Source organism: Papaver somniferum, unplaced genomic scaffold (genome assembly GCF_003573695.1).
Source record: "Papaver somniferum cultivar HN1 unplaced genomic scaffold, ASM357369v1 unplaced-scaffold_21, whole genome shotgun sequence".
Taxonomy (NCBI): Eukaryota; Viridiplantae; Streptophyta; class Magnoliopsida; order Ranunculales; family Papaveraceae; genus Papaver; species Papaver somniferum.
Window position 1 is genome coordinate 14,464,619 of NW_020631041.1, and position 20,684 is coordinate 14,485,302.

General features: G+C 35.7%; 1 protein-coding gene and 1 long non-coding RNA gene across 3 annotated transcripts; both read right to left on the reverse strand.

The window, feature by feature from the left end:
* Nucleotides 1–270: 270 nt before the first annotated feature.
* Nucleotides 271–4,058, reverse strand: LOC113340270. 2 transcript variants are annotated; one of them, XR_003355426.1, is made up of 5 exons: nucleotides 3,723–4,058; nucleotides 3,033–3,143; nucleotides 1,572–1,658; nucleotides 1,182–1,300; nucleotides 271–609 (listed from the first exon to the last, which is right to left on the reverse strand). It is a non-coding gene; the product is annotated as an uncharacterized LOC113340270 (long non-coding RNA). The 2 variants fall into 2 exon arrangements; XR_003355427.1 differs by having other exon boundaries at nucleotides 3,019–3,143.
* An 8,496-nt stretch (nucleotides 4,059–12,554) lies between these two features.
* On the reverse strand, nucleotides 12,555–17,721 carry LOC113340264 (beta-amyrin synthase-like). Its single transcript, XM_026585470.1, has 17 exons — nucleotides 17,323–17,721; nucleotides 17,007–17,198; nucleotides 16,831–16,920; nucleotides 16,523–16,720; nucleotides 16,341–16,425; nucleotides 15,859–16,025; nucleotides 15,596–15,784; nucleotides 14,613–14,849; nucleotides 14,411–14,533; nucleotides 14,185–14,283; nucleotides 14,054–14,110; nucleotides 13,918–13,964; nucleotides 13,685–13,828; nucleotides 13,431–13,608; nucleotides 13,220–13,300; nucleotides 13,026–13,109; nucleotides 12,555–12,881 (listed from the first exon to the last, which is right to left on the reverse strand). The coding sequence occupies exons 1-17, from the start codon at nucleotides 17,527–17,529 to the stop codon at nucleotides 12,762–12,764; spliced, it is 2,298 nt and encodes a 765-aa protein (XP_026441255.1). The 5' UTR covers nucleotides 17,530–17,721; the 3' UTR covers nucleotides 12,555–12,761.
* Nucleotides 17,722–20,684: the final 2,963 nt, after the last annotated feature.

The window sequence follows — 20,684 nt, forward strand, 5'->3', positions numbered from 1 at the left end:
GGGATATGAAGAAAGGCTATGGCATGGACTGTGACTGGTTCACTGATCTATCCCTTTAACTCAGTGGTGGTTTGTTGATTGATCCCTTTAACTCGGGGGTAGAACATAGCTTTGTCATCATGAATGGTGATTTTAATTTTTATTGGCTTACTTAGTTTTCGTACGTTTTTTTCATAAAATACACTGTCCAGACGACAAATAAGCATATATTGGTTTTCCGAAAGTCTCATGAAATAAATCGGGTACCCCTTTGAGAAGGCTGTATAAATTAAAATGGGAAGCGGATCCAAACGGTCATATAAATTAAATGGGTACTAGATAGTTGATACTTTTAGACAGAATCAAAACTAAATACTTCCCAAATAGTAATAAGGTATTCATAGAGTAACAGTGCATACTGGCATACACTTCAAGGAAATCCGATATTTGTAAATCATGCTCACGTCACGGGTAATCAAACCTCAGAAATTTATCTAGGCAGACTCATTTGTACGTCATTGGAGAAATTTGATACTATCCCCATGGCAGACGCAATTTCGTCGACAAACACATGAACAAAACTGCGGCATACGCTTACAGTGACACACTGGAGGAGGAGAAGAGGCATCACTGGCATTATAAAACAAAAGATAAGTTATATACACAAGTTATAAACACAACGGACCGCAACCATCAAAACAGCACCTGGGAACTCTAAGCTTGTTGAGTGTATAGTAAACTAAAAAAGGACCTGTCATTTACAAGCAACTTTCTGACGAAAGTCTGGTGCATGGCCTTAAGTATCTCTAAGATTAGGCACTTGGTATATATACCAATATCTAACGCTTCACATGTAACTGTTAGTCAGCAATCAGGGTTTCAGAAAACATAGGGTTTTGATTGGATTTAAAGATAAAAGAAGTTTTTAGTGATAGAACTGATTAAGCTACGTTAAACCTACTATACATTTCAAGTACATACCTTGCCTATGTAAATTTCAGTATGTTACATAAGCCATATAAAGCCTAAACAAAATGGACATTTATAGTTGGCTCTAGCTGATGAGATATGTTTAGGGGCACAGCCTAGGCGACAATTAAGCACGCCTAGAGGCGTATCCACACAAACCATTATTGAAGTAGCATATATATTTCATGAAGAAGAAAAATGAAATACTTAACAACGATCAGAACTTTACTTACCAGTGATAATGGCAGTAAGAGCAAATGCATCAATTCCATTAGTTACTTCCTCAGCTGGGTTAGAAGATGAAAACACGGATGGACCATTTTCGCTTCTAAACAACCACATAGATATCCCTCTGATTCAGAACCAAAATAATAACTATGTAACTGAGTATTGACTGAATCAGATTACTGATTGAACCAGTCAAATGATAATGAAAAGTATGTCCAATTAGCTTCTTCAAGATACAAATCATTTATTGTTCTTCCTCTCAACTTTCAACGGAGAAATCAAATAAAAATAATAATAAGAAGAAATTGAGTAACTGAGTGACTGCGAAGGAAAACAGAGGAGAAGAAGAGTCAGCTATCGAGGTAAACAAGGCTAATAGGGAAACCAGATAGTACCTATATTGAACATGTTGGCATCACATATATGCATCTTTGGCGAACTAGAGATGGCTTGTCTACTTAGTTCCCATGTAAGTTCTATACCTACACAAAAATACATGGATATCAACTTCAGTACAATCCTGGGGTTGTCAGAAAAACTTTGGTACAAAGTACAAACCAAAATACAGAGGGCCCGTTAAAAATTCTACCCAATGCCTCCATAGAACTTCTACAAATGAAATAAAACTGGTTTTACCAAATATGAGTTTTAAAAACATAATTCAAAAACACCTCAAAACTTGTCAGTTAATGCACCATATCTTTTTAGAACCCAGACATTCAATATATGGGATAAAACTAACTAAAACTGACCTTTTTGGCGACAAGGTTATCATGTCTCGGTGAGGTCAAAAGACTCATTCCCTTTAAGAACTGAGCTTATTCAGACTTGTCTTGTTAATACTCTTTATAACAACAATAGACCCATCTTGCTACTTTATGCATTAATGTAGAAAAACATTTGAACAGAGTATACCACAGATTTGTTACTTTTACACCAACTTGATGTCAGCGATTTGGTGTAAATTATCAATAGTTATGGCTACGCATTCAGTTTTAAAACGAAATCCACTTTTGACAGAAGTGGCATAACGAAAAACTTCCTAAAAGCCAAGAAAGAAAATCCAACTTATTTTATATGATCAATTCAGTTTCTACCCAATTTATTATATACGATACTGTAGAAGGCTACCCAATTTATTTTATTGCACATGAAAACTTTCCCAAAGGTATGAGGCACTCAAACTTCACAGAATTAAATATGTATAATGTGGTATATCTGCCTAATAGATGCAACCATTATAAGCCCAAAAAAAATGAAACATGTTTGCCGGACCAGAAAATCTCAAAATCTTGTCAGATAGAAGCACTAAGCAGATACTAAGCCAATGTATAGGAGTTATATCTTTCACAAAGGTAAATTTAATTGCCAAAAACAAGAAGTAAGCTTTGTTACTATCAACCATCTCAAAAGTAGTAAAACTGTAATTTCTATAGGACAAACTCTATGCATTAGTATATTTTCAGATCCCACCAAAAACACTAGACTCGTGGGATTTGCTATCTATATCAGACGCCAATATTACACACACTGGCGTACCTCCATGGGAACTATCACCTGGTAAACATTAAGGGATCAGTACCATTTGACCATTATACGCTACAACTTGACAATTACACTCTATTAGATTTTCCCCATTAACACATCCAACTCATCATGGCTACAACCAACAATTTCAACAATTTAAAATGCAGCAACTTTACACCAACCTGAGATATGCACCCTTAAACATTTAATAGAAGAGACCTAATGCAATCTAAATACACATATACAACAAAATACCTAGGGTAAACATGCTTCTATTGGAGAGAAAATTTTATTCTTTCATATATAATCATTTACGTTACACTAAGGACCTTTGAGCGAAACAATGAGAACAAAAGCAGCAACTTGAGCAGTCTTGTTCTTGAAGATGGAGAGTAGCAAATTCTAACATTTTCAATTGGTATATTGTTATCCTTTAATACCTGCACATAGTGGTAAATGAAGAAACCCTTTAATCAAATGAAATTGATGCAGTAATTAAGTCAAGAATTCACAAAAAGCTTTAGGTTCATAGACAAAATATTTAAGTTATTTGATCCGTTTTTGTTGCCACATCATGTCTCACTAACTATACGACTACCATTTCTATTTATCCTATGGATAAGATCAAGCCTCTGGCTATCATCATGTGATCCCAAAACTCAATGTAGCTGATATGCTCAAAGGGTGTCCCTCATCTATCAAATAATTGGTAATGATTTTCTGAATCACAAAAAAAAAAAAAAATGGCAATGATTTTACGATTCAATATTGACATGAAGTCTAATAAATTTTCATCTGATTGTCCGACGGACAATAAATTGTCATGTTTGGTATGCCATTCTCCGTGGATTTCACCTAACTAACTAACACACAGTGAATAATACCGAACTTCTAATGGGACATTACAACTGGTTACTACTAAACTATAAATTCTAATGTTTCTGATTATTTACAATCATACAATGAAAATTCAACAGAAAGAAGAAGAAAAAAAAAACTTGCATTTTGGAGTGATTCACCTGCTAATCTTGCTTGGTTAACACCTTCGTCAGCTAATTGATATTCCAAAAGAACCCCATTTTCCTGATTGATGAAAATTACTAGTTCTTTTAGCATGAAATCAAACTAATTCATCAAAAATTAAGGGTTTACATGAAGAGATTAGAAAAACAAATAATGAACATGTTCATAAAATAAACCAAAAATTGGGGAGAACCCGGAGAAGAAAACAAACGAAAGAAGTCACGATGACGCCTTTCTCATTGGGATGCTTTTACCATGTCTCAAAATCCAATATTTGTTTTCAAGGAAACAGAATTCTCCATTTTTTGTTTCACAGTTTTCGCTCTCTCTCATACCCATATTAGATTCGGGTAATAGGAAGTATCCATATTAAAAACCAATTTATAAGGTAACTACGGTTGGTTATATTAACCATGATTGAAGGATAAATTTGGGAAAAAAAAACGAGACGGACAGCCGATTTTGTCCGTCAACTTCAGTTGACTCAATAGGTGTCTGCATACAAGGCAAAATCCAAACGTTTGGATTTCCTTGCATATATCTCAATTTTTATTATTAGATAAAGAGTCAAGAATATAAAGCATACTTTGGACAACTTAGCGTAGATAAAGAGCGGTCATGATGTATTCTGGGAAAAGCTCAATCCATGGTTGTAGTTTGTTCTAATTAAAATTAGTCATTATGAGTGTTTTATTTATTAGTGTCTCATTAATCTCTTATAACGAATAGATATGTATTTTTACATTTATAAATAATTTTAATAAAAATTATATCAATAGAAATTAGTGGTTGGTAGTGGAAGAAGTAGTGGGTGGTTGAAGCAGTGGTGGTGGAAGCGATAATATCATTGGTGGTGGAAAAAATAATGCCGATGTGTGGTTTTATGGTGGTGATGTTGGTGAATAGTCGTGGACATTATTAGTTCTGTATATTTACAACACATGCAACATTATTAGTTAAATACCAGTCCTGATTTTTCCTCCCAATTGGTAAATTCACGGTTTCGATCGATCCCATAAATACACGCTTTAATTGAGAAAAATTCATTACATATTCTCTTATTCCCATCTCAAAAGTCTAAATCAAAAGGAAAAAATTTGATCAACTGAAAATAACAAACCTACCTTCCCATAAAACTGAACACTTGATTCTCTCGCTCACATTCGGTAGGATGAGTGGGTTTGAAAGCTCTAATTCCTTACTTTGGAGCAAATGAAAATTAGAAAGTTGGGAAGGGAGATGAATTGTGGAGGGAAAAAACTCAAATCCAAAAGAATAGTTCCGCTCAATCTTCTTTCAATTTTCTCTCAATCTTCATCCACCAAAACGTACATTTGTGACCAGTTAAACTACTTTGAGCTAACAACATTTGACAAAATCCTTTCTTTTTTACATTGTTTCATATTTTTGGGGGTTCTATCATTTTCTTAAATATCATTTGTTGTATATTTAGCTGAAGTATACACTTTCAAAGATAACCTTATTGATCACAATAGCCTCATGGTTTGAATTTAGGGGTGCATGTATTTTGTGATTAGCCAGATTATGAAAATTTGTCTATGACAGGTCGTCGGGGGTTTCAATCTATTCACAACCTTTTGGTCTAGAAAGGTGAGATTTTCTCAAGAACCTATCTTTCGTTTATATTTGTTCAGACTTAGTGGAAATAGAATTTTTATTTTATCTTAATAGGTACACTTAAAGAGAAACTTATAAGATTATTCAAATTACACGTTATAATTTGACAATGGATTGGTATTTACAAAATGATCTTACATGTATACAAAAGCCCCTGTTCTCCGGGCTTCTATTTTAAATTCCAGAATCATTTGAATAGAAGTTATTTTCAATAAATAATTTAACATGATTATAGATAATAATTTATATAACAATGGCACGAGTTAAACTCTAGCATTATTACAAGAAACTAGTTGGAAGTCTAACAAGCAAAGCTCCAACAACGTACTACTACATTAGTTGAACAGTTTGTCGTGCTTGACTACCAGCGAGCCTCATCAGAAATCAGCCAAGGGAGCCGAAGCAGATAGAAGAAAACAAACGAAAGAAATCACGATGACGCCTTTATCATTGGGATGCTTTTACCATGTCTCAAAATCCAAATTTTGTTTTCAAGGAAACAGAATTCTCCATTTTTTGTTTCACAGTTTTCGCTCTCTCTCTCATACCCATATTAGATTCGGGTAATAGGAAGTATCCATATTAAAAACCAATTTATAAGGTAACTATGGTTGGTTATATTAACCATGGTTGAAGGATAAATTTGGGAAAAAAACGAGACGGACAGCCGATTTTGTCCGTCAACTTCAGTTGACTGAATAGGTGTCTGCATACAAGGCAAAATCCAAACGTTTGGATTTCCTTGCATATAGCTCAATTTTTATTATTAGATAAAGAGTCCAGAATATAAAGCATACTTTGGACAATTTAGCCTAGATAAAGAGCGGTCATGATGTATTCTGGGGAAAGCTAAATTCATGGGTGTAGTTTGCTCTAATTAAAATTAATCATTATAAGTGTTTTATTTATTAGTGTCTCATTAATCTCTTATAACAAATAAATATGTATTTTTACATTAATAAATAATTTTAATAAAAAGTATATCAATAGAAATTAGTGGTTGGTAGTGGAAGAAGTAGTGGGTGGTTGAAGCAGTGGTGGTGGAAGCGATAATATCATTGGTGGTGGAAAAAATAATGCCGATGTGTGGTTTTATGGTGGTGATGTTGGTGAATAGTCGTGGACATTATTAGTTCTGTATATTTACAACACATGCAACATTATTAGTTAAATACCAGTCCTGATTTTTTCTCCCAATTGGTAAATTCACGGTTTCGATCGATCCCATGAATACACGCATTAATTGAGAAAAATTCATTACATATTCTCTTATTCCCATCTCAAAAGTCTAAATCAAAAGGAAAAAATTTGATCAACTGAAAATAACAAACCTACCTTCCCATAAAACTGAACAATTGATTCTCTCGCTCACATTCAGTAGGATGAGTGGGTTTGAAAACTCTAATTCCTTACTTTGGAGCAAACGAAAATTAGAAAGTTGGGAAGGGAGATGAATTGTGGAGGGGAAAAAACTCAAATCCAAAAGAATAGTTCCGCTCAATCTTCTTTCAATTTTCTCTCAACCTTCATCCACCAAAACGTATATTTGTGACCATTTAAACTACTCTGAGCTAACAACATTTGACAAAATCCTTTCTTTTTTACATTGTTTCATATTTTTGGGGGTTCTATCATTTATAAAAAAACTTAAATATCATTTGTTGTATATTTAGTTGAAGTATACACTTTCAAAGATAACCTTATTGATTACAATAGCCTCATGGTTTGAATTTAGGGGTGCCTGTATTTTGTGATTAGCCAGATTATGAAATTTTTTCTATCACAGGTCGTCGGGAGTTTCAATCTATTCACAACCTTTTGGTCTAGAAAGGTGAGATTTTCTCAAGAACCTATCTTCCATTTATATTTGTTTAGACTTAGTGGAAATAGAATTTTGATTTTATCTTAATAGGTACACTTAAAGAGAAACTTATAAGATTATTCAAATTACACGTTATAATTTGACAATGGATTGGTATTTACAAAATGATCTTACATGTATACAAAAGCCCCTGTTCTCCAGGCTTCTATTTCAAAGTCCAGAATCATTTGACTAGAAGTTATTTTCAATAAATAATTTAACATGATTATAGATAATAATTTATATAAAAATGGCACGGGTTAAACTCTAATATTATACAGCGGGTTAAACTCTCTCTCTGTTTCGGATGCGCGCGATCAAAGCTGTTCCGATTCTGTGTATATACAGCGGGAACCAATATATGAGGTATGTAACTAATGCAATGTTTTTTTTTACATTGTATACCTGCTGGGCTTATTTTATTTTGAATCTTAGAACATGCCTAGTTCTGTTTTTTTTCTTAAGATAAGTCCATAATCAGTCAATTTAAATTATGAGTGTTGATCTCGATCATTAAGAATTTTGGTCTTAATGTTATTTTGTTCTCTTGAATATGATATCGGCTATAGTTGAACGGTTTCTTTTGTTCAATTGGTTGTACCAACTCGATTTAAATATATTTATTTTGGGTTTAGAAGTACTTGAACACCATCATTGGATACTTGATATTTTTTCCCAAATTTGAATGTTCTGTGGGATGTAATCCACTTGCTGGCATAGTGAAATATTTGCAGAAGAACATATGTATCATGAGACAAAGATTTATTTTTGTCTTCGGTAGTAATAACACCAACACACAAGTATCAACCGCTAAAATGTAATTCTAGCTCCCATCATAAATGAAAGAGTTGGAAACGCACCTGGTCATAAGTGTTGTTATATACAATGTAATGTGTGTATCATAGTAACAACCAATTTTTACATCAAATTTAATGGGAACAAGAACATTGTCTGGCCAATTGACTATCTTATTCAGTTGAACTAGATCCAATGTCTGCACTTATGGAATGAAACCACGAGGTATAAATTCTCTAAAGCTCTTGATATATATCTGGATAAAACGTAACATATATTCACTATAAAGTAACTGAGTTGAATCTGACTTTTGTTACATAATAAGGCCACACCACTTATTAAATCTCTTAAAACTCAATGTCTAAGCTCTGTATGTACTGAGGGATAATCACACCAAAGGGTGTTCATGCGTGAACTATTATCTTCTTTTTTTTTGTAAACTTACAGTGAGAATGGAGTTGATTGCATCTATAGATTATTTCTAATGAAAGTGGAAGGAAGCATATTCTTAGAAAATTAATGTGTCAATATAGTGAATTGTAAATCACTGGAACTTGAATTATGGAATCTGTATTAACCCCAACAATGAACTGATTGGGATTGATTCATAAAGACTTTGACATAACACTAAGGCACATTGGTTGTGACACGATGTTCCTTTTTGAAAGTACTAACACGGGCATCACTTCATTTGAGTGTACAAAGACAATGAACTAATAGAATGCGAAGTTACGACATCTATCGCAATCAGTGATTTCTAAAGTTACTTGATTTACACTGCCTCTTCCCATTATGCTTTAGAGTAAGAAAGCACGCCACTCACTTTACAAAGTCTTTCTTTAGTAAAACATGATTGAGACCATCCTTTTTTACTTAGATGAAAATGGTAAATAACTCATTCTCCAAAGAAATAAAGTGTTGTTAGTGAACATATATCCATGCAGAATGCATACCATTCAAGTGATTCATGGCTCTGGTGGATGATTCGACGCATTGAATCAGTTATTGCTCACAACAAACGATGCGTTTAATTTTTATAAAACTCCTAGAACATATTACATAATGCAAAGTACAAAGGCTCACCACCCTTGTTAATGCTAGAGAATTGACATCAAAAGCACTTGATGAATATTGCACGTTTAATAGGATCAATATAGAGCATCTTATACCCAATGGTCTCGTAGAGGCTACCATCAAAGGTTACAGATGGTGTATAAGGAATGGGTTATGCGTACCAAACTACATTTTATGGCTTTGGGGATATGCAATATTACACGCATCTTTACTTAATTAGTTTTAGAACCCAATATTAGTCAACCTTTTCTGCGTACCGTTGGTAACTGGATTTAAGACCTGACATTCGTGTTCTTACGCATTTTTGGTTGCACTATATATGTGCCATTACGACTCCACATCGTACTATGATGGGTCAAAACTGTTAAGTAGTTATGTTGGAAATGAGTTCCCAACAATTATCCGCATTTTACAAGTTTTGGCAGGAGATATCTTACCACTAGATTTGCGGGTTATCACTTTAATGAGACAGTCTTCCCGTCGTTAGGGGGAGATAATAAAAAGTATTTTCTAAGGGAACGACAGGAAATGTCGTGGTTTGTTCCCACTGTGTCTCATATTGATTCTTTTACTCCACAAATGTAAATGTAAAGTGACAAAGAATAATCGATTATCAGAATGTATACTGATGTCGCTAAAGTGATGAGATCACGCATACCAGCTGCAAACATACCTGCAAGGTTACGAATCCATAATAAGGCATATACACCATAGACCAAGGTGCTACAACTACATTTAATGGAAGTGTGGTTGAGGCCGTGGCTCGGTAAAGGAAGTTGGAAAGACCACTTGATTCGATAAATCCTCATCTAGAAAGGAAGTAGTTGAGTAAGGCACAACTTATCTATATCCTCATAAATCATCTTATAAGATTGTCTCTGAATATGTCCATGAATCAAACTGGAAGACGCTCTGAAGTTTAATGATTCCAGAGAACAATGACATCCAAGTGGATTATGAGAATGCGCACGGGTCAATGGAAAGATCATGCAGGCATATTGATGATTAATTTCTTACACACTTTCTTAAGGAAATAGAGCAAAATAATATCGAACCAAGCTCCTTGTTGCTTAATGTCAACGGATAGCATATTTGGCCCATACAATCCATGTATAACTTGGTTCTTTGACAAATATACAAGTATTTGGTGTGGTAGTGCTAACCAACCAAGTGTAAAGCCTATTGGACATACATGATTAATTTTTCACAAAGCATAATGAGAAGAAAGTAGTCTTAGAGTATACAAACTCTCCTTGTGGCACGAGGTTTCTCACAAAGCCCTTGATTTTTTCTCTTGTAATGAACATAATAGCGTTCCACTACTTAATTAGCTTGGTAATTTTAAAAGTACATGAAATGCAGCATATGCATGTGTTTGTTACGTATCTCTGAAAGAATCAAGAGATAGCAGATATTTACAAAAGTACTTGATAGCCTTTTTTTCCCAAATCAAGTGACTCTAAACCACAGAGTGCGTTTACAGTTAGATAGAACGTTCACTTATAGATTGAAGAAATCAGGCGAATGTGGTATACCCGTCTAAGTGGCTATTTGATTTGGAGGGGATAGACAAGTAATTTATTTTTACTTGCGAATTCCCAAGAAAGTTCCTGATTTGGAATTTTAGCTATCTATGTCGATGGTAGAGACATGATGGGTACTCTTGATTTAATAAGAGACCTTAAAAGCTATTTCAAATTTGAATTTGAGATGAAAAATCTGGGGAAAGCTCGACCGAATACTAAGCTTGTGGTACATTATTCCACCAGTTTGCGTATGTCTAAAGTTGCATTGCCAGGCAATTTAACAAAGACATGCATCCTGATAGCACTCCCATGATTAGTCGAGGTTCAAATGTAAGTAAGTGACCATTTTATCTAAAGGAAGATGACGAAGATGTGTTGGGAGATGAAATTCCCATATCCAAGTACAATAAATAATAATGTACTCCATAAAATTTAGCATCCTTAAGGAACTTGTTAGTTAGATATAGCTCAGCGCCAACGCAACGTCATTGGAATGGTACAATGAATGTAATCATGTACTTAAAAGTAACCATAAACATAAATTTGTTTTATCCCTGCAAAGAAATAAAAAGGAATTATAATGAAAGTGCAATCCAAAAGTTGTTGATTATGAAGGAACAATAATCGCTTCTCTAACCAAAGTAATCAGGGGGAGATATGGTAGACTATTTTCTAAGTCATTACCGATATTCAGTTTCGAAAAGTACATGACTAAAGGAACTGTCTGGAACAACTCTGAAAGTAATCAGGGAGTGATTCCGACATCAGGGGGAGGATCCAAGGATATGATGTCGACATATTTCACTTCGAACTTGATGTTGTGTTGTACTCTTTTTCCCTTCGATCGAGAATAGTTTTTCCCAAAGGGTTTTGTTACTCGACAAGGTTTTTAGCGAGACAACACTAAAAGCATTAAGTATGTTGAACGTTGAAGACATAAATATCGCGTTGATATTACTGAAAATATCTGAACCAAAGAAATGAAAAGCGATAGCCTGTTAAGCAACGTAACTTCCAGAATCAATAACATGGTCTTATCAACATTCAAGTCACCAAAGTAAAGTGTGATAATTGTCTGACATCGGGGGGAGCATCTAATGGTGTGTTGAACTATTTTCCTTCACCGAGGTTGCTTTTTCCAAAAAGGTTTGTTATTCGGCAAGGTTATCAATGAGACAACAACAAACACCGGGAATGTAATTTCCCAGCTAAGGCTATTGTCTTCCCACGAGGATTTTCTTCCTTAAGAGTTGTGAAGTAACTAGTCAACTTCAATGGAGCAAAGTGATCATCCGCAATGGATCACCTTTACTTACATCTGTCACGTTGTACTCTTTTCCCTTCGTCAAGGTTTTATCCCACTGAGTTTTCCTTGTCAAGGTTTTAATGAGGCAACGTATACGCATCCAACTATGTTCTAAGATTACTTAATATTGTACTCTTTTTCTTTAGTTCAGGTTTTCCCCCTATGGATTAGCCTGACAAAGTTTTAAGGAGACAATTAACTTAGACTCGGGGATATCTAAATATCTTATTACATGTGATGAACTATATGTAAAATACGAGACAACATGTGAAGTACTACATGTGAAGAGTTGTGCCAAGGTTTTGTCCCACTGGGTTTTTCCTTGTCAAAGTTTTAACGAGGAAATTGATTTCGGCACAAGTCATCAATGAGAGGACGACAATTCAAGAACTAAATTCGAAGCACTAAATGTGAAACACTGCATATGAAGTTTTACTGGACCGCATAAGGGGGAGTGTTGTAGGACTTGTAGCCCATGGAAGTGCGGTCCAATATAGTAGCTAGGGTGTTAGTCTAATGGTATATAAATGACTATATCTATGTAACACATACTAATTTTGATCAATTGAAACTTTTGCCTGTCTGTTCATCTTTCCCTATTATCACTACAAAAAAAAACATCTTTTATTAGAATGTATCGTATAAAATATGCCAACATTTCTTACAACACTGTGGCTGGTTGGCGAAATAAATACATAAAAACGTTTACTGGATCCATACACACTATTAAGTTATTAACAAGATATGAATGCAAATGCTCACACGTAGATCTATAACTATAAACTTTGGTTTATAACTATAAAATCAAAATAATTACATAATTTTTTGGGTGTTATTATGTTTTGGACTTCTTTAAGACCTTCTTTCGATATTCTCCAAGAGCCCATATTGGAAAAGTATTTCGGTATGCTGCATAATGTAACATGCAATTCCTCATAAAAGCCCCAGTCATTTCCTGTCGGTTTGCATTATATATCATACGCACAGCAAAACTGGCACAAATTAATTACCTTCAAATATAATTCGTTTCGCATTAAAAATAAAAAACATTATATATGCATACATCAGGATTAGAACAAGTTTTTCTTTACAAACTTACCTGTTGGGGAAAATCACCATTTTCCATTTCATTATTGATTAGAACTCTTGCCGCAGAATGTAAAGGCGTTGAGTCCCTATCGGCCTATTTAGTTCATGACACAAGGAATCGTTGGTCATTTTCATTGAGCCTCCAGTACGAAATTTGTGCTAAAATGAGTGTATGTGTTATAACCGATATTCTTAACTATTTACCTGACCGCCATGAATTAGACCCATAAGTGCCCAGGCAGTTTGTACCAAATTTGTTCTGTTGTTTCCTAGAGGAATATATTCCTACGTTTCGCCAACATCAAAAATAAAATATTGTTGCGTGAGAATTGCTCTCATAAATCCAAAATGACATATACGAAGTTAAATAACAGCACTTGGATAACAATTTGTGCGGTTTGGTAGTATGTATCACCTTATTTGGGCATGAGAGGTAACTCTCTCCCCAGCCACCAGATACTTCTTGATTTGATAGTAGGAAGTCACAAGCTTTAAGAACAATGTTGCTGTTTTTGTAGTTCTTCCCAACAGCAGCAAGACCTCGCAATGTATACCATGTCCCATAAGTAAAGCAAATCCCCCAGTTTCCATACCTGTGCACGAAACGGAAATCACTGGTTAAGGGGAGAATTCCACTTTCATGAGATGCGATATTAATAAAGTTATTACCATGAACCATCTGGATTTTGTTGATCTTCTAAGTACTTCACTGCCTTGTCGATAAATGTTTGAATTTCTATCTTCTTGTACGCACCATGTAGCTTCGTAAATGTTGCTAGAGCCTCAACTCCGGCTGATGTGCACTCTACGTATCTGTAATTGTTCATTTACATTTTTCTTATTGTGATGTCAATCCAACTTTACGGCAATAATTCTGAGGGAGAAGGGATAAGAATTCTTACTCGTGCTCGACTATGGTATCTTGAAAGAATTCTGTTGGATTGAGAACCTAAAAAAAAATCAAACAAAAATGTTTGCTTCCATACTTATGTCCTCAATTAGTATATATTCCGATACAATTAGTATTAAAGTAGTTACCTCCATCCACTTGTGAGGTGATGCTGGCTCCCATGCTACCAAACCACCATTTTTACTCTACAAATATAGCGACATACTCTTACAATCAACGGAGGGTAATTACATTATAGTTAGGATAGCTAGTTAATTACCTGAAGGGAAAGGATGATATCAACTGAATCGTATAATCGTTCATCTGCCATTTTTGCACCCACAATTTCGGGTGGTAATTGTGAGAACAGGAGACAAGCCTATGAAATTATTTGATACTTTTTTCATTAGTATATCAAAATAAATTGTACATAATAAACTTGAAATAACGCAAAGTATAGGTACCTATATATATGATTATTATTTATATCAAAGCTAGGCACTTACAAGAAGTCCTTCTGCAGTACAATCTGAAACTTGCCAGCCATGATCTTGATCTGAGAATGTCCAAGCTCCTTTACAATTATGACGAAACATTTTTCGGAAGTCACCAGTGGGATTGTCTTTAATCTTCAGAAACATAAACAAGTGAGAATTACAAATGAAATGATATTTTTTAAAGGAGTGTATTAATTTTTTTGAAGAGCACCTGAGAAGACTTTATGAAGTTGTGCCCCTTCATAAGAGTTTCCTCAATTTCGGCTGTAAGATCATCACTTGCTAAAAGTGCTTGAACTGCGAAACCAGTATCCCACATTTGGCTTCCGAAACTCTGCATTCGGAGTCCATCTTCAGCCATCCACAAGTAATCTGGAATTCTTGCTAGATGTTTTTTGAATGCATCTGAGTTTGGATCTTCTACCCAACAAGCAAGCATACATAACGCCTACACACTTAATATCAATTCGTCAAGACACTTAACATCCGTCAGCTATATGAGTCAATTACCCAAAAGAGATATTATAATGACTCAAAACCCAAAGCTGATCATTTTCATGGGACTTAATCATCTAAATGAAAATTTATCCACGACGTTTATTGTGATAAAGTCATTGGTGATGATACCTATCACATGAGTTCAAAACTCCAAAACTTTATGGATATCGATATGAAAATTAATCTCAATATAACCTCCATTTTTACAAGAGATATTTTCACTTTTTTAATTTGACATATTTTCAGGCTAAAATAAAAAAAATGAAAGTATCTCTTTTAAAATACGGAGGGAGTATTAATCACATATACAACTAAATTTTAATATTGATTATGGCCAAGGAGGGAACTTTATTTGTGCTGGTACAAGAGACGGGTGCCTTTATGTTGTGCAGGTATGATTTTATTCTTGGGGCTTAGGTCCCTCAAACTAGTATCTTACTTAAGAACTCATACAGTTATTTTGTAGGTGGAACGAGTGCGTTGGCCAATCTTGATCCATTTAAAAACCGCAACAGATTTAAAGGTGCAACACATCTTTAATGCAGTCACAAGAAGAGCCCACATGCGTAAAGCAACTGATTTTACCTCCCTTCCAAATCTTGGTGAGTTTGACTGACCGACTCATAAATATGTCTGATGACTTGGTTCTAGTTTTATTATATCTGAATCTACTAAATATATTCACGTTGTACTTACCTTCTCCACCGAACCAATAGTGATGTAGCGACTGTTCTCGTCTTCGTAATGAATGTGTTTCATAGTTATATCTAATGACTTGTCTCTTAGCAGTGAAAGAGGCCACCATTTTGCCAGAGGCTCAGTTAAGAAATACAATGAATCCCAGATCATGTCTTGAATGAAGGCGTGTGGATGGTACAGATCCTCCTGCAATACTTACATATATGTAAGTCCGGAAGGAAAAAAATAGTCTTCATGCTTGGTAAATACAAAATACGAACCTTTGCGCAAGAATGGCGCATATTTTTCCAGTTTATTTCGTTGTACGGTTGAATATGCAGCTCCTTCCGTAGAGATAAAATAAGATCGGTGATCGGACCGACAAATCTTCTCCCGTATAAATACGATATTGGCATGTATACTAACCGAGTGTAACACAACATATTACCTGCTTAGACATAATTGGTGGTGAAAGGTGAGTTGTAGAATGCGGTATGATTCATTAAAGTCGCAAAGTTATCTCAACTAACCCATAACCATAATTTCGCAGGCCGTTCAAAAAACGAGTACACATTAATTGTGCAACTTTAGGGATTTTTCCTACAAACATTTTTATTTACTTTACAAACATCTTGTAACAACAGTGTATAAAACCAACTGGGATTTTTCAGTTGGTCAGGGTCTGATTCTCATACATGAAGTCAGTATATCTAGTTTTTGTGCTGATCCATTCAAAATAAAAATAAAAATTACATATACGTACCGGGATGCATAGGTAAAATGGACGGAAGAACCCAAAACTCAGGCGGTGTAGGATTACATCCAGACCAGTCATAAACTCCAAGTATCTGCATCCATTCATCTATTTTTCATGAACTTCTACTTTAGTTAATAATAAAATCCTTATTTACAGTTAAATAACGTTTTGTAAATTATATAACATACCGAAAGCCAAATCTTTCCCCATGATGGTATGGATGTTACACCACCGTGACCAAGGATCCAGTTTCGGGCTCTAGTGCAAGCATTGTCTATACCACCCTCAGGTCCTTCTCCTAAGATCCGCATACAAATATAGTTAAAGGCAGTACAGAACATCATACTATGACCCTCAATGTGAAACCCAAATCCTCCATCTTTGTTCTACAAAATTACAGCCTTTATTAAGTTAGCATGTAATATGTACAGTTTTTAGAACTGATTGAAATTATATCGAATAAACTTAATGATCTCCGGCCAGCCGCCATACACACCTGATGACAGTACATATATCTCAGCGCCTCCTTTCTATGTTCAGGTGATAGAACCGTATTAAGAGTTCCAGTAATACTTAACGCAAAAACCTGAATATTCAGCATCAAACGTTGAGCAAAAACTACTTATGCATAGAGCAAAGAAATATGCTGCTGAGTAATGCATTTTCACTTACAAGGGGTGGCATAAAATACAACGGCCCACCAATTTCAGCACCCCAGTGTCCATCATCTAATTGGATTGCTGAAAAGAATCTGATGCCTCTCCTAAGTGCCGTTGTTGTAGCTTCGAGGGTTACTTCTTCATCATTGCTAATTTTCACTGGTGGTATGCTTAGATCAAATTTATCTTTATTTTCTCGCGACCGCTGTAGATTTACATGTCAAATGATAAACGGGATCCATTAGGCATACGATACACTGATGGGAAAATAATGATTTCAAGCTTACAACTTCATATTCGCTAATAATTAATGCTACCAGTGTTCATACCTGCAAACGCAACAGAATATCCCCAGACGCCTTGAACTTGAACCTGTTTTTGTAGAACTCTTCACGAGCTTTCTCCACCTCATCTCGCTCTTCAGGAGTTCCAGCGTTAGGATCGAATTCCCAAGTTTGTCTTCCGACAAAGTTATTGGTACTAGAAAGCCACTCTCTAAATGGTCCGCCGCTATCCGCCACCTTAAGCTTCCACATACTTCAAAAAAGTATAGAGACCTCACCTTCAAAAAAGTATAGAGACCTCACCTGCTTATGGTTTCAACACACAGTGATATCTTAACGTTGGTGTTTCTTCAATGAAACTTGGTTCATTCTACCCTCATTAGTTTTATACAGGAGTATGCAGAGGTAGATATATAGACGGACGTGGCAGCAACCGGTGAATAATTATGGGATAAAGTTATGGTGGTGAGGAACTTGATTTTCACGACAACCAATAATCCTATATTCAATTCAGTGATAATTATGCTCTTCTGAACATGTATAAGATAGTTATATATCACTTCTTCACGGGTACCGTCTCAACTGACAAAAGGAAACAGCTAGATAACGTTCCAATGTTCTGGCAACCATTTTTTTTTGTTTTTTTTTTTGATACAAATCAATGAACCGATTTTGCAATCCAACTAGTAGGCTACACTTACGTGTCAGTCGAGAAGTCGATCATTCGCTGCCCATAGTTTTTTTCTTGAGACCAACATTCCCAGAAAATTTAGATTTACTGAACCACAAGTTGGAAATTGTTTTATCACATCATTTCATTATGTTAGTTTCAAATCCAAAAAACTACTCCCTCCTTACCACATATACAGACGGAGGGACCAAATATCTTAGATTAAGAATCTTTTTTTGATTTCATATATAAATATCCATGGTTTTTATGTTTTAACCTTTATTATATTCCCTATATTAGAAACATAAATTTAAATGTGAGGATAACCAAACAACATAAATAGAGATAAAATGGATAAAAATCATCTTGAAATTGTCACTTCGCTAATCTAACGGTACAAAGAAAATGTCACTATATAATAGGTAAGGAGGGAGTATGTAAATTTGCGGAATTTTTTTATTGGATCCCCTGCTTAATAAATAGAATAACTGATGCATTTTAATGAAGGGCTACACACTATTGTGAGAGGTGTCGGATACCGCACTCCATTTACTTCTACGCGGTGAGGACTAGTCTTCTATTTTTTTCTTTCTGACAGAAAGGGGGCAATCTTTTTATTTTTACAGAATAATTAAAATGCAAAGGACTGGGGCAAAACAATGGGATGCGTCCTATTAAAATGCAGGTAGAATTTACGTGCTTACTAGTTGGTTACTAGCTATCTCATTAATGTTGCATTTATGCAGCAACAAAATTGAAAAGGTTGCCTATGCTACCACATAGGGGTGTAATTAAATTTACATAGTATGCGGTGTCCTCTGTTCCTGAATGGTGACGAAGTTGCCATCTAACGGGGGTTTAATTAGTGTAGGTGTAGATAATCCACAGGGCTAGGTGACAAGATCCTAAGCTATGATACACCAAAGAAAAAAGAGCGGCGAAGCACAGGATAGAACCAAACGGTGCAAAGAGCGAGATATCACGTGGGTCGGACGTGATGGCCCAATAGGTGTCGGATGTGATGTGACCCTTATCCTCTGACAGGTCGGGCGAACAATCAGAAAGAACTCGGTCAGACGAAGGAAGATGGACAAACAAAGGAACGAGAAGAAATAAGGGCGACATCGTGCTAACCAGGCGATACAGACTCGGCATCGGGTGAATAACTATCGGTCAAACCAGGAAGTCGGGCAATCAGTGAAGGTCCGATAGAAAACAGCTAAAATGATGTAATGTGACCAACATTGTAATTCTGTTGTATGTCGACTTTGGCCTATAAATATAAGGGCTGGTCGAGAAAGAAAGAGAGGTCGAAGAGAGAGAGAAAACAAGGCATCCTACTTGAGTTGAGAGAACATCACCACTAGAGAGGGAGAGTACAACTTGTAACCAAAGAAGAAGAATAATAATACACATCCTTTCACCCCGTGGACGTAGGTAATCATACTGAACCACGTAAATTCTTGTGTATATATTTATTTATGTTCCTTCATGTTGTGTGGAATCACCCCATACTCCATCGGATGTAGTGTGTAGTTTCATGCCACTACATTCTGGCGCCGACTAAGGGGACGTCTAAGTTCTCCAGATACCTTGACTTCATGTACTGGCAGAGACGATCCAAAAGCTCCTAAAAACACTTTGCGTGTTAGTTGATGCTAGGGGATGAACTCTGCTCGGCAAAAGTCTGTTTATAATCGTTTGGTTTAAGTTCTGCTGGTATAGTTAAGTTTTTGTTGAGAAAATTGAGTTGTTAGCAAACATTTTCAGTTGGGTTGAATCTGAACAGTCGACTAGTCTTGTCTCTAGCCGAGTCTGTTCTCAGGTCTCAATTTTCGTTTTCGTAGCATCTTTCATACTTCTCTTCATATTTTGATCTTAGTTATTGTCTTGTGAGTCCGACAGCGGAAAACTCATAAACTCCCAAGTAACGTCTTTGATGTACGGTGGAAGTTGTTTGGGGTTCCATGTTGGCTTGGGAAAGTGCCAAAACAACATCACAGCGAATCATACATCGCTGGTAAAAGAATCCAAGGAATCAAGGGAAGACATCCCTTTGCAGTTCCAAGGAAGTGCATAAGTCTTAGTTTAGCTTATTCCATGGCGTGCTGACCTCATAAAAGTACGAATTTAGACCTTTTTTACTCTCAAAGAACTAGGTGCTAATGATTTGGAGTCTAGGGAATGTAGGGCAAATTGTAGTTAATGCAGAGTCATGGTACTGAGAGCGACGTCGTGCCCTTGAAAACGACGTAGCTGGATACCCGTCTAAAAGAAACACTTAGTGTCGGAACGTGGAAAACTGGCAAGGTCAGCTTGGTAGGCCAGGGGGAATCGTACTTTTAAAACTCAGTCTTAGTGTCAATCACCTTTTTCTTCCAAAAATCGTACGTGCAATAGAAAGTTTTCAAAACAGGTCAAAGTAAGGTGTTGTCTGTTTTTCCTGACGTAGGTAGGGATGACTCTCGTACTAACAGTGTACCACGCCCGATGGATAGCACGTCGGGATAGGGAGAACTTTGAGGAACCGCACGATTTCCGGTAGTAGCATGCAAGGGGGAGTAACTGGGACGAGGAGAGGGAGTGACGGTGATAGACGCATTTATGTGTCTAATTTGTCCTCAATGTTTCGTATTGTTAGTACTCGTTTTCATCCTTATTGTGGTGTTTTGTGTTTTTGTAGGTATTTTTGGAGAAATAAACATGCGTGGAAAATTTAGCTTGAAAAGTTGTTTAT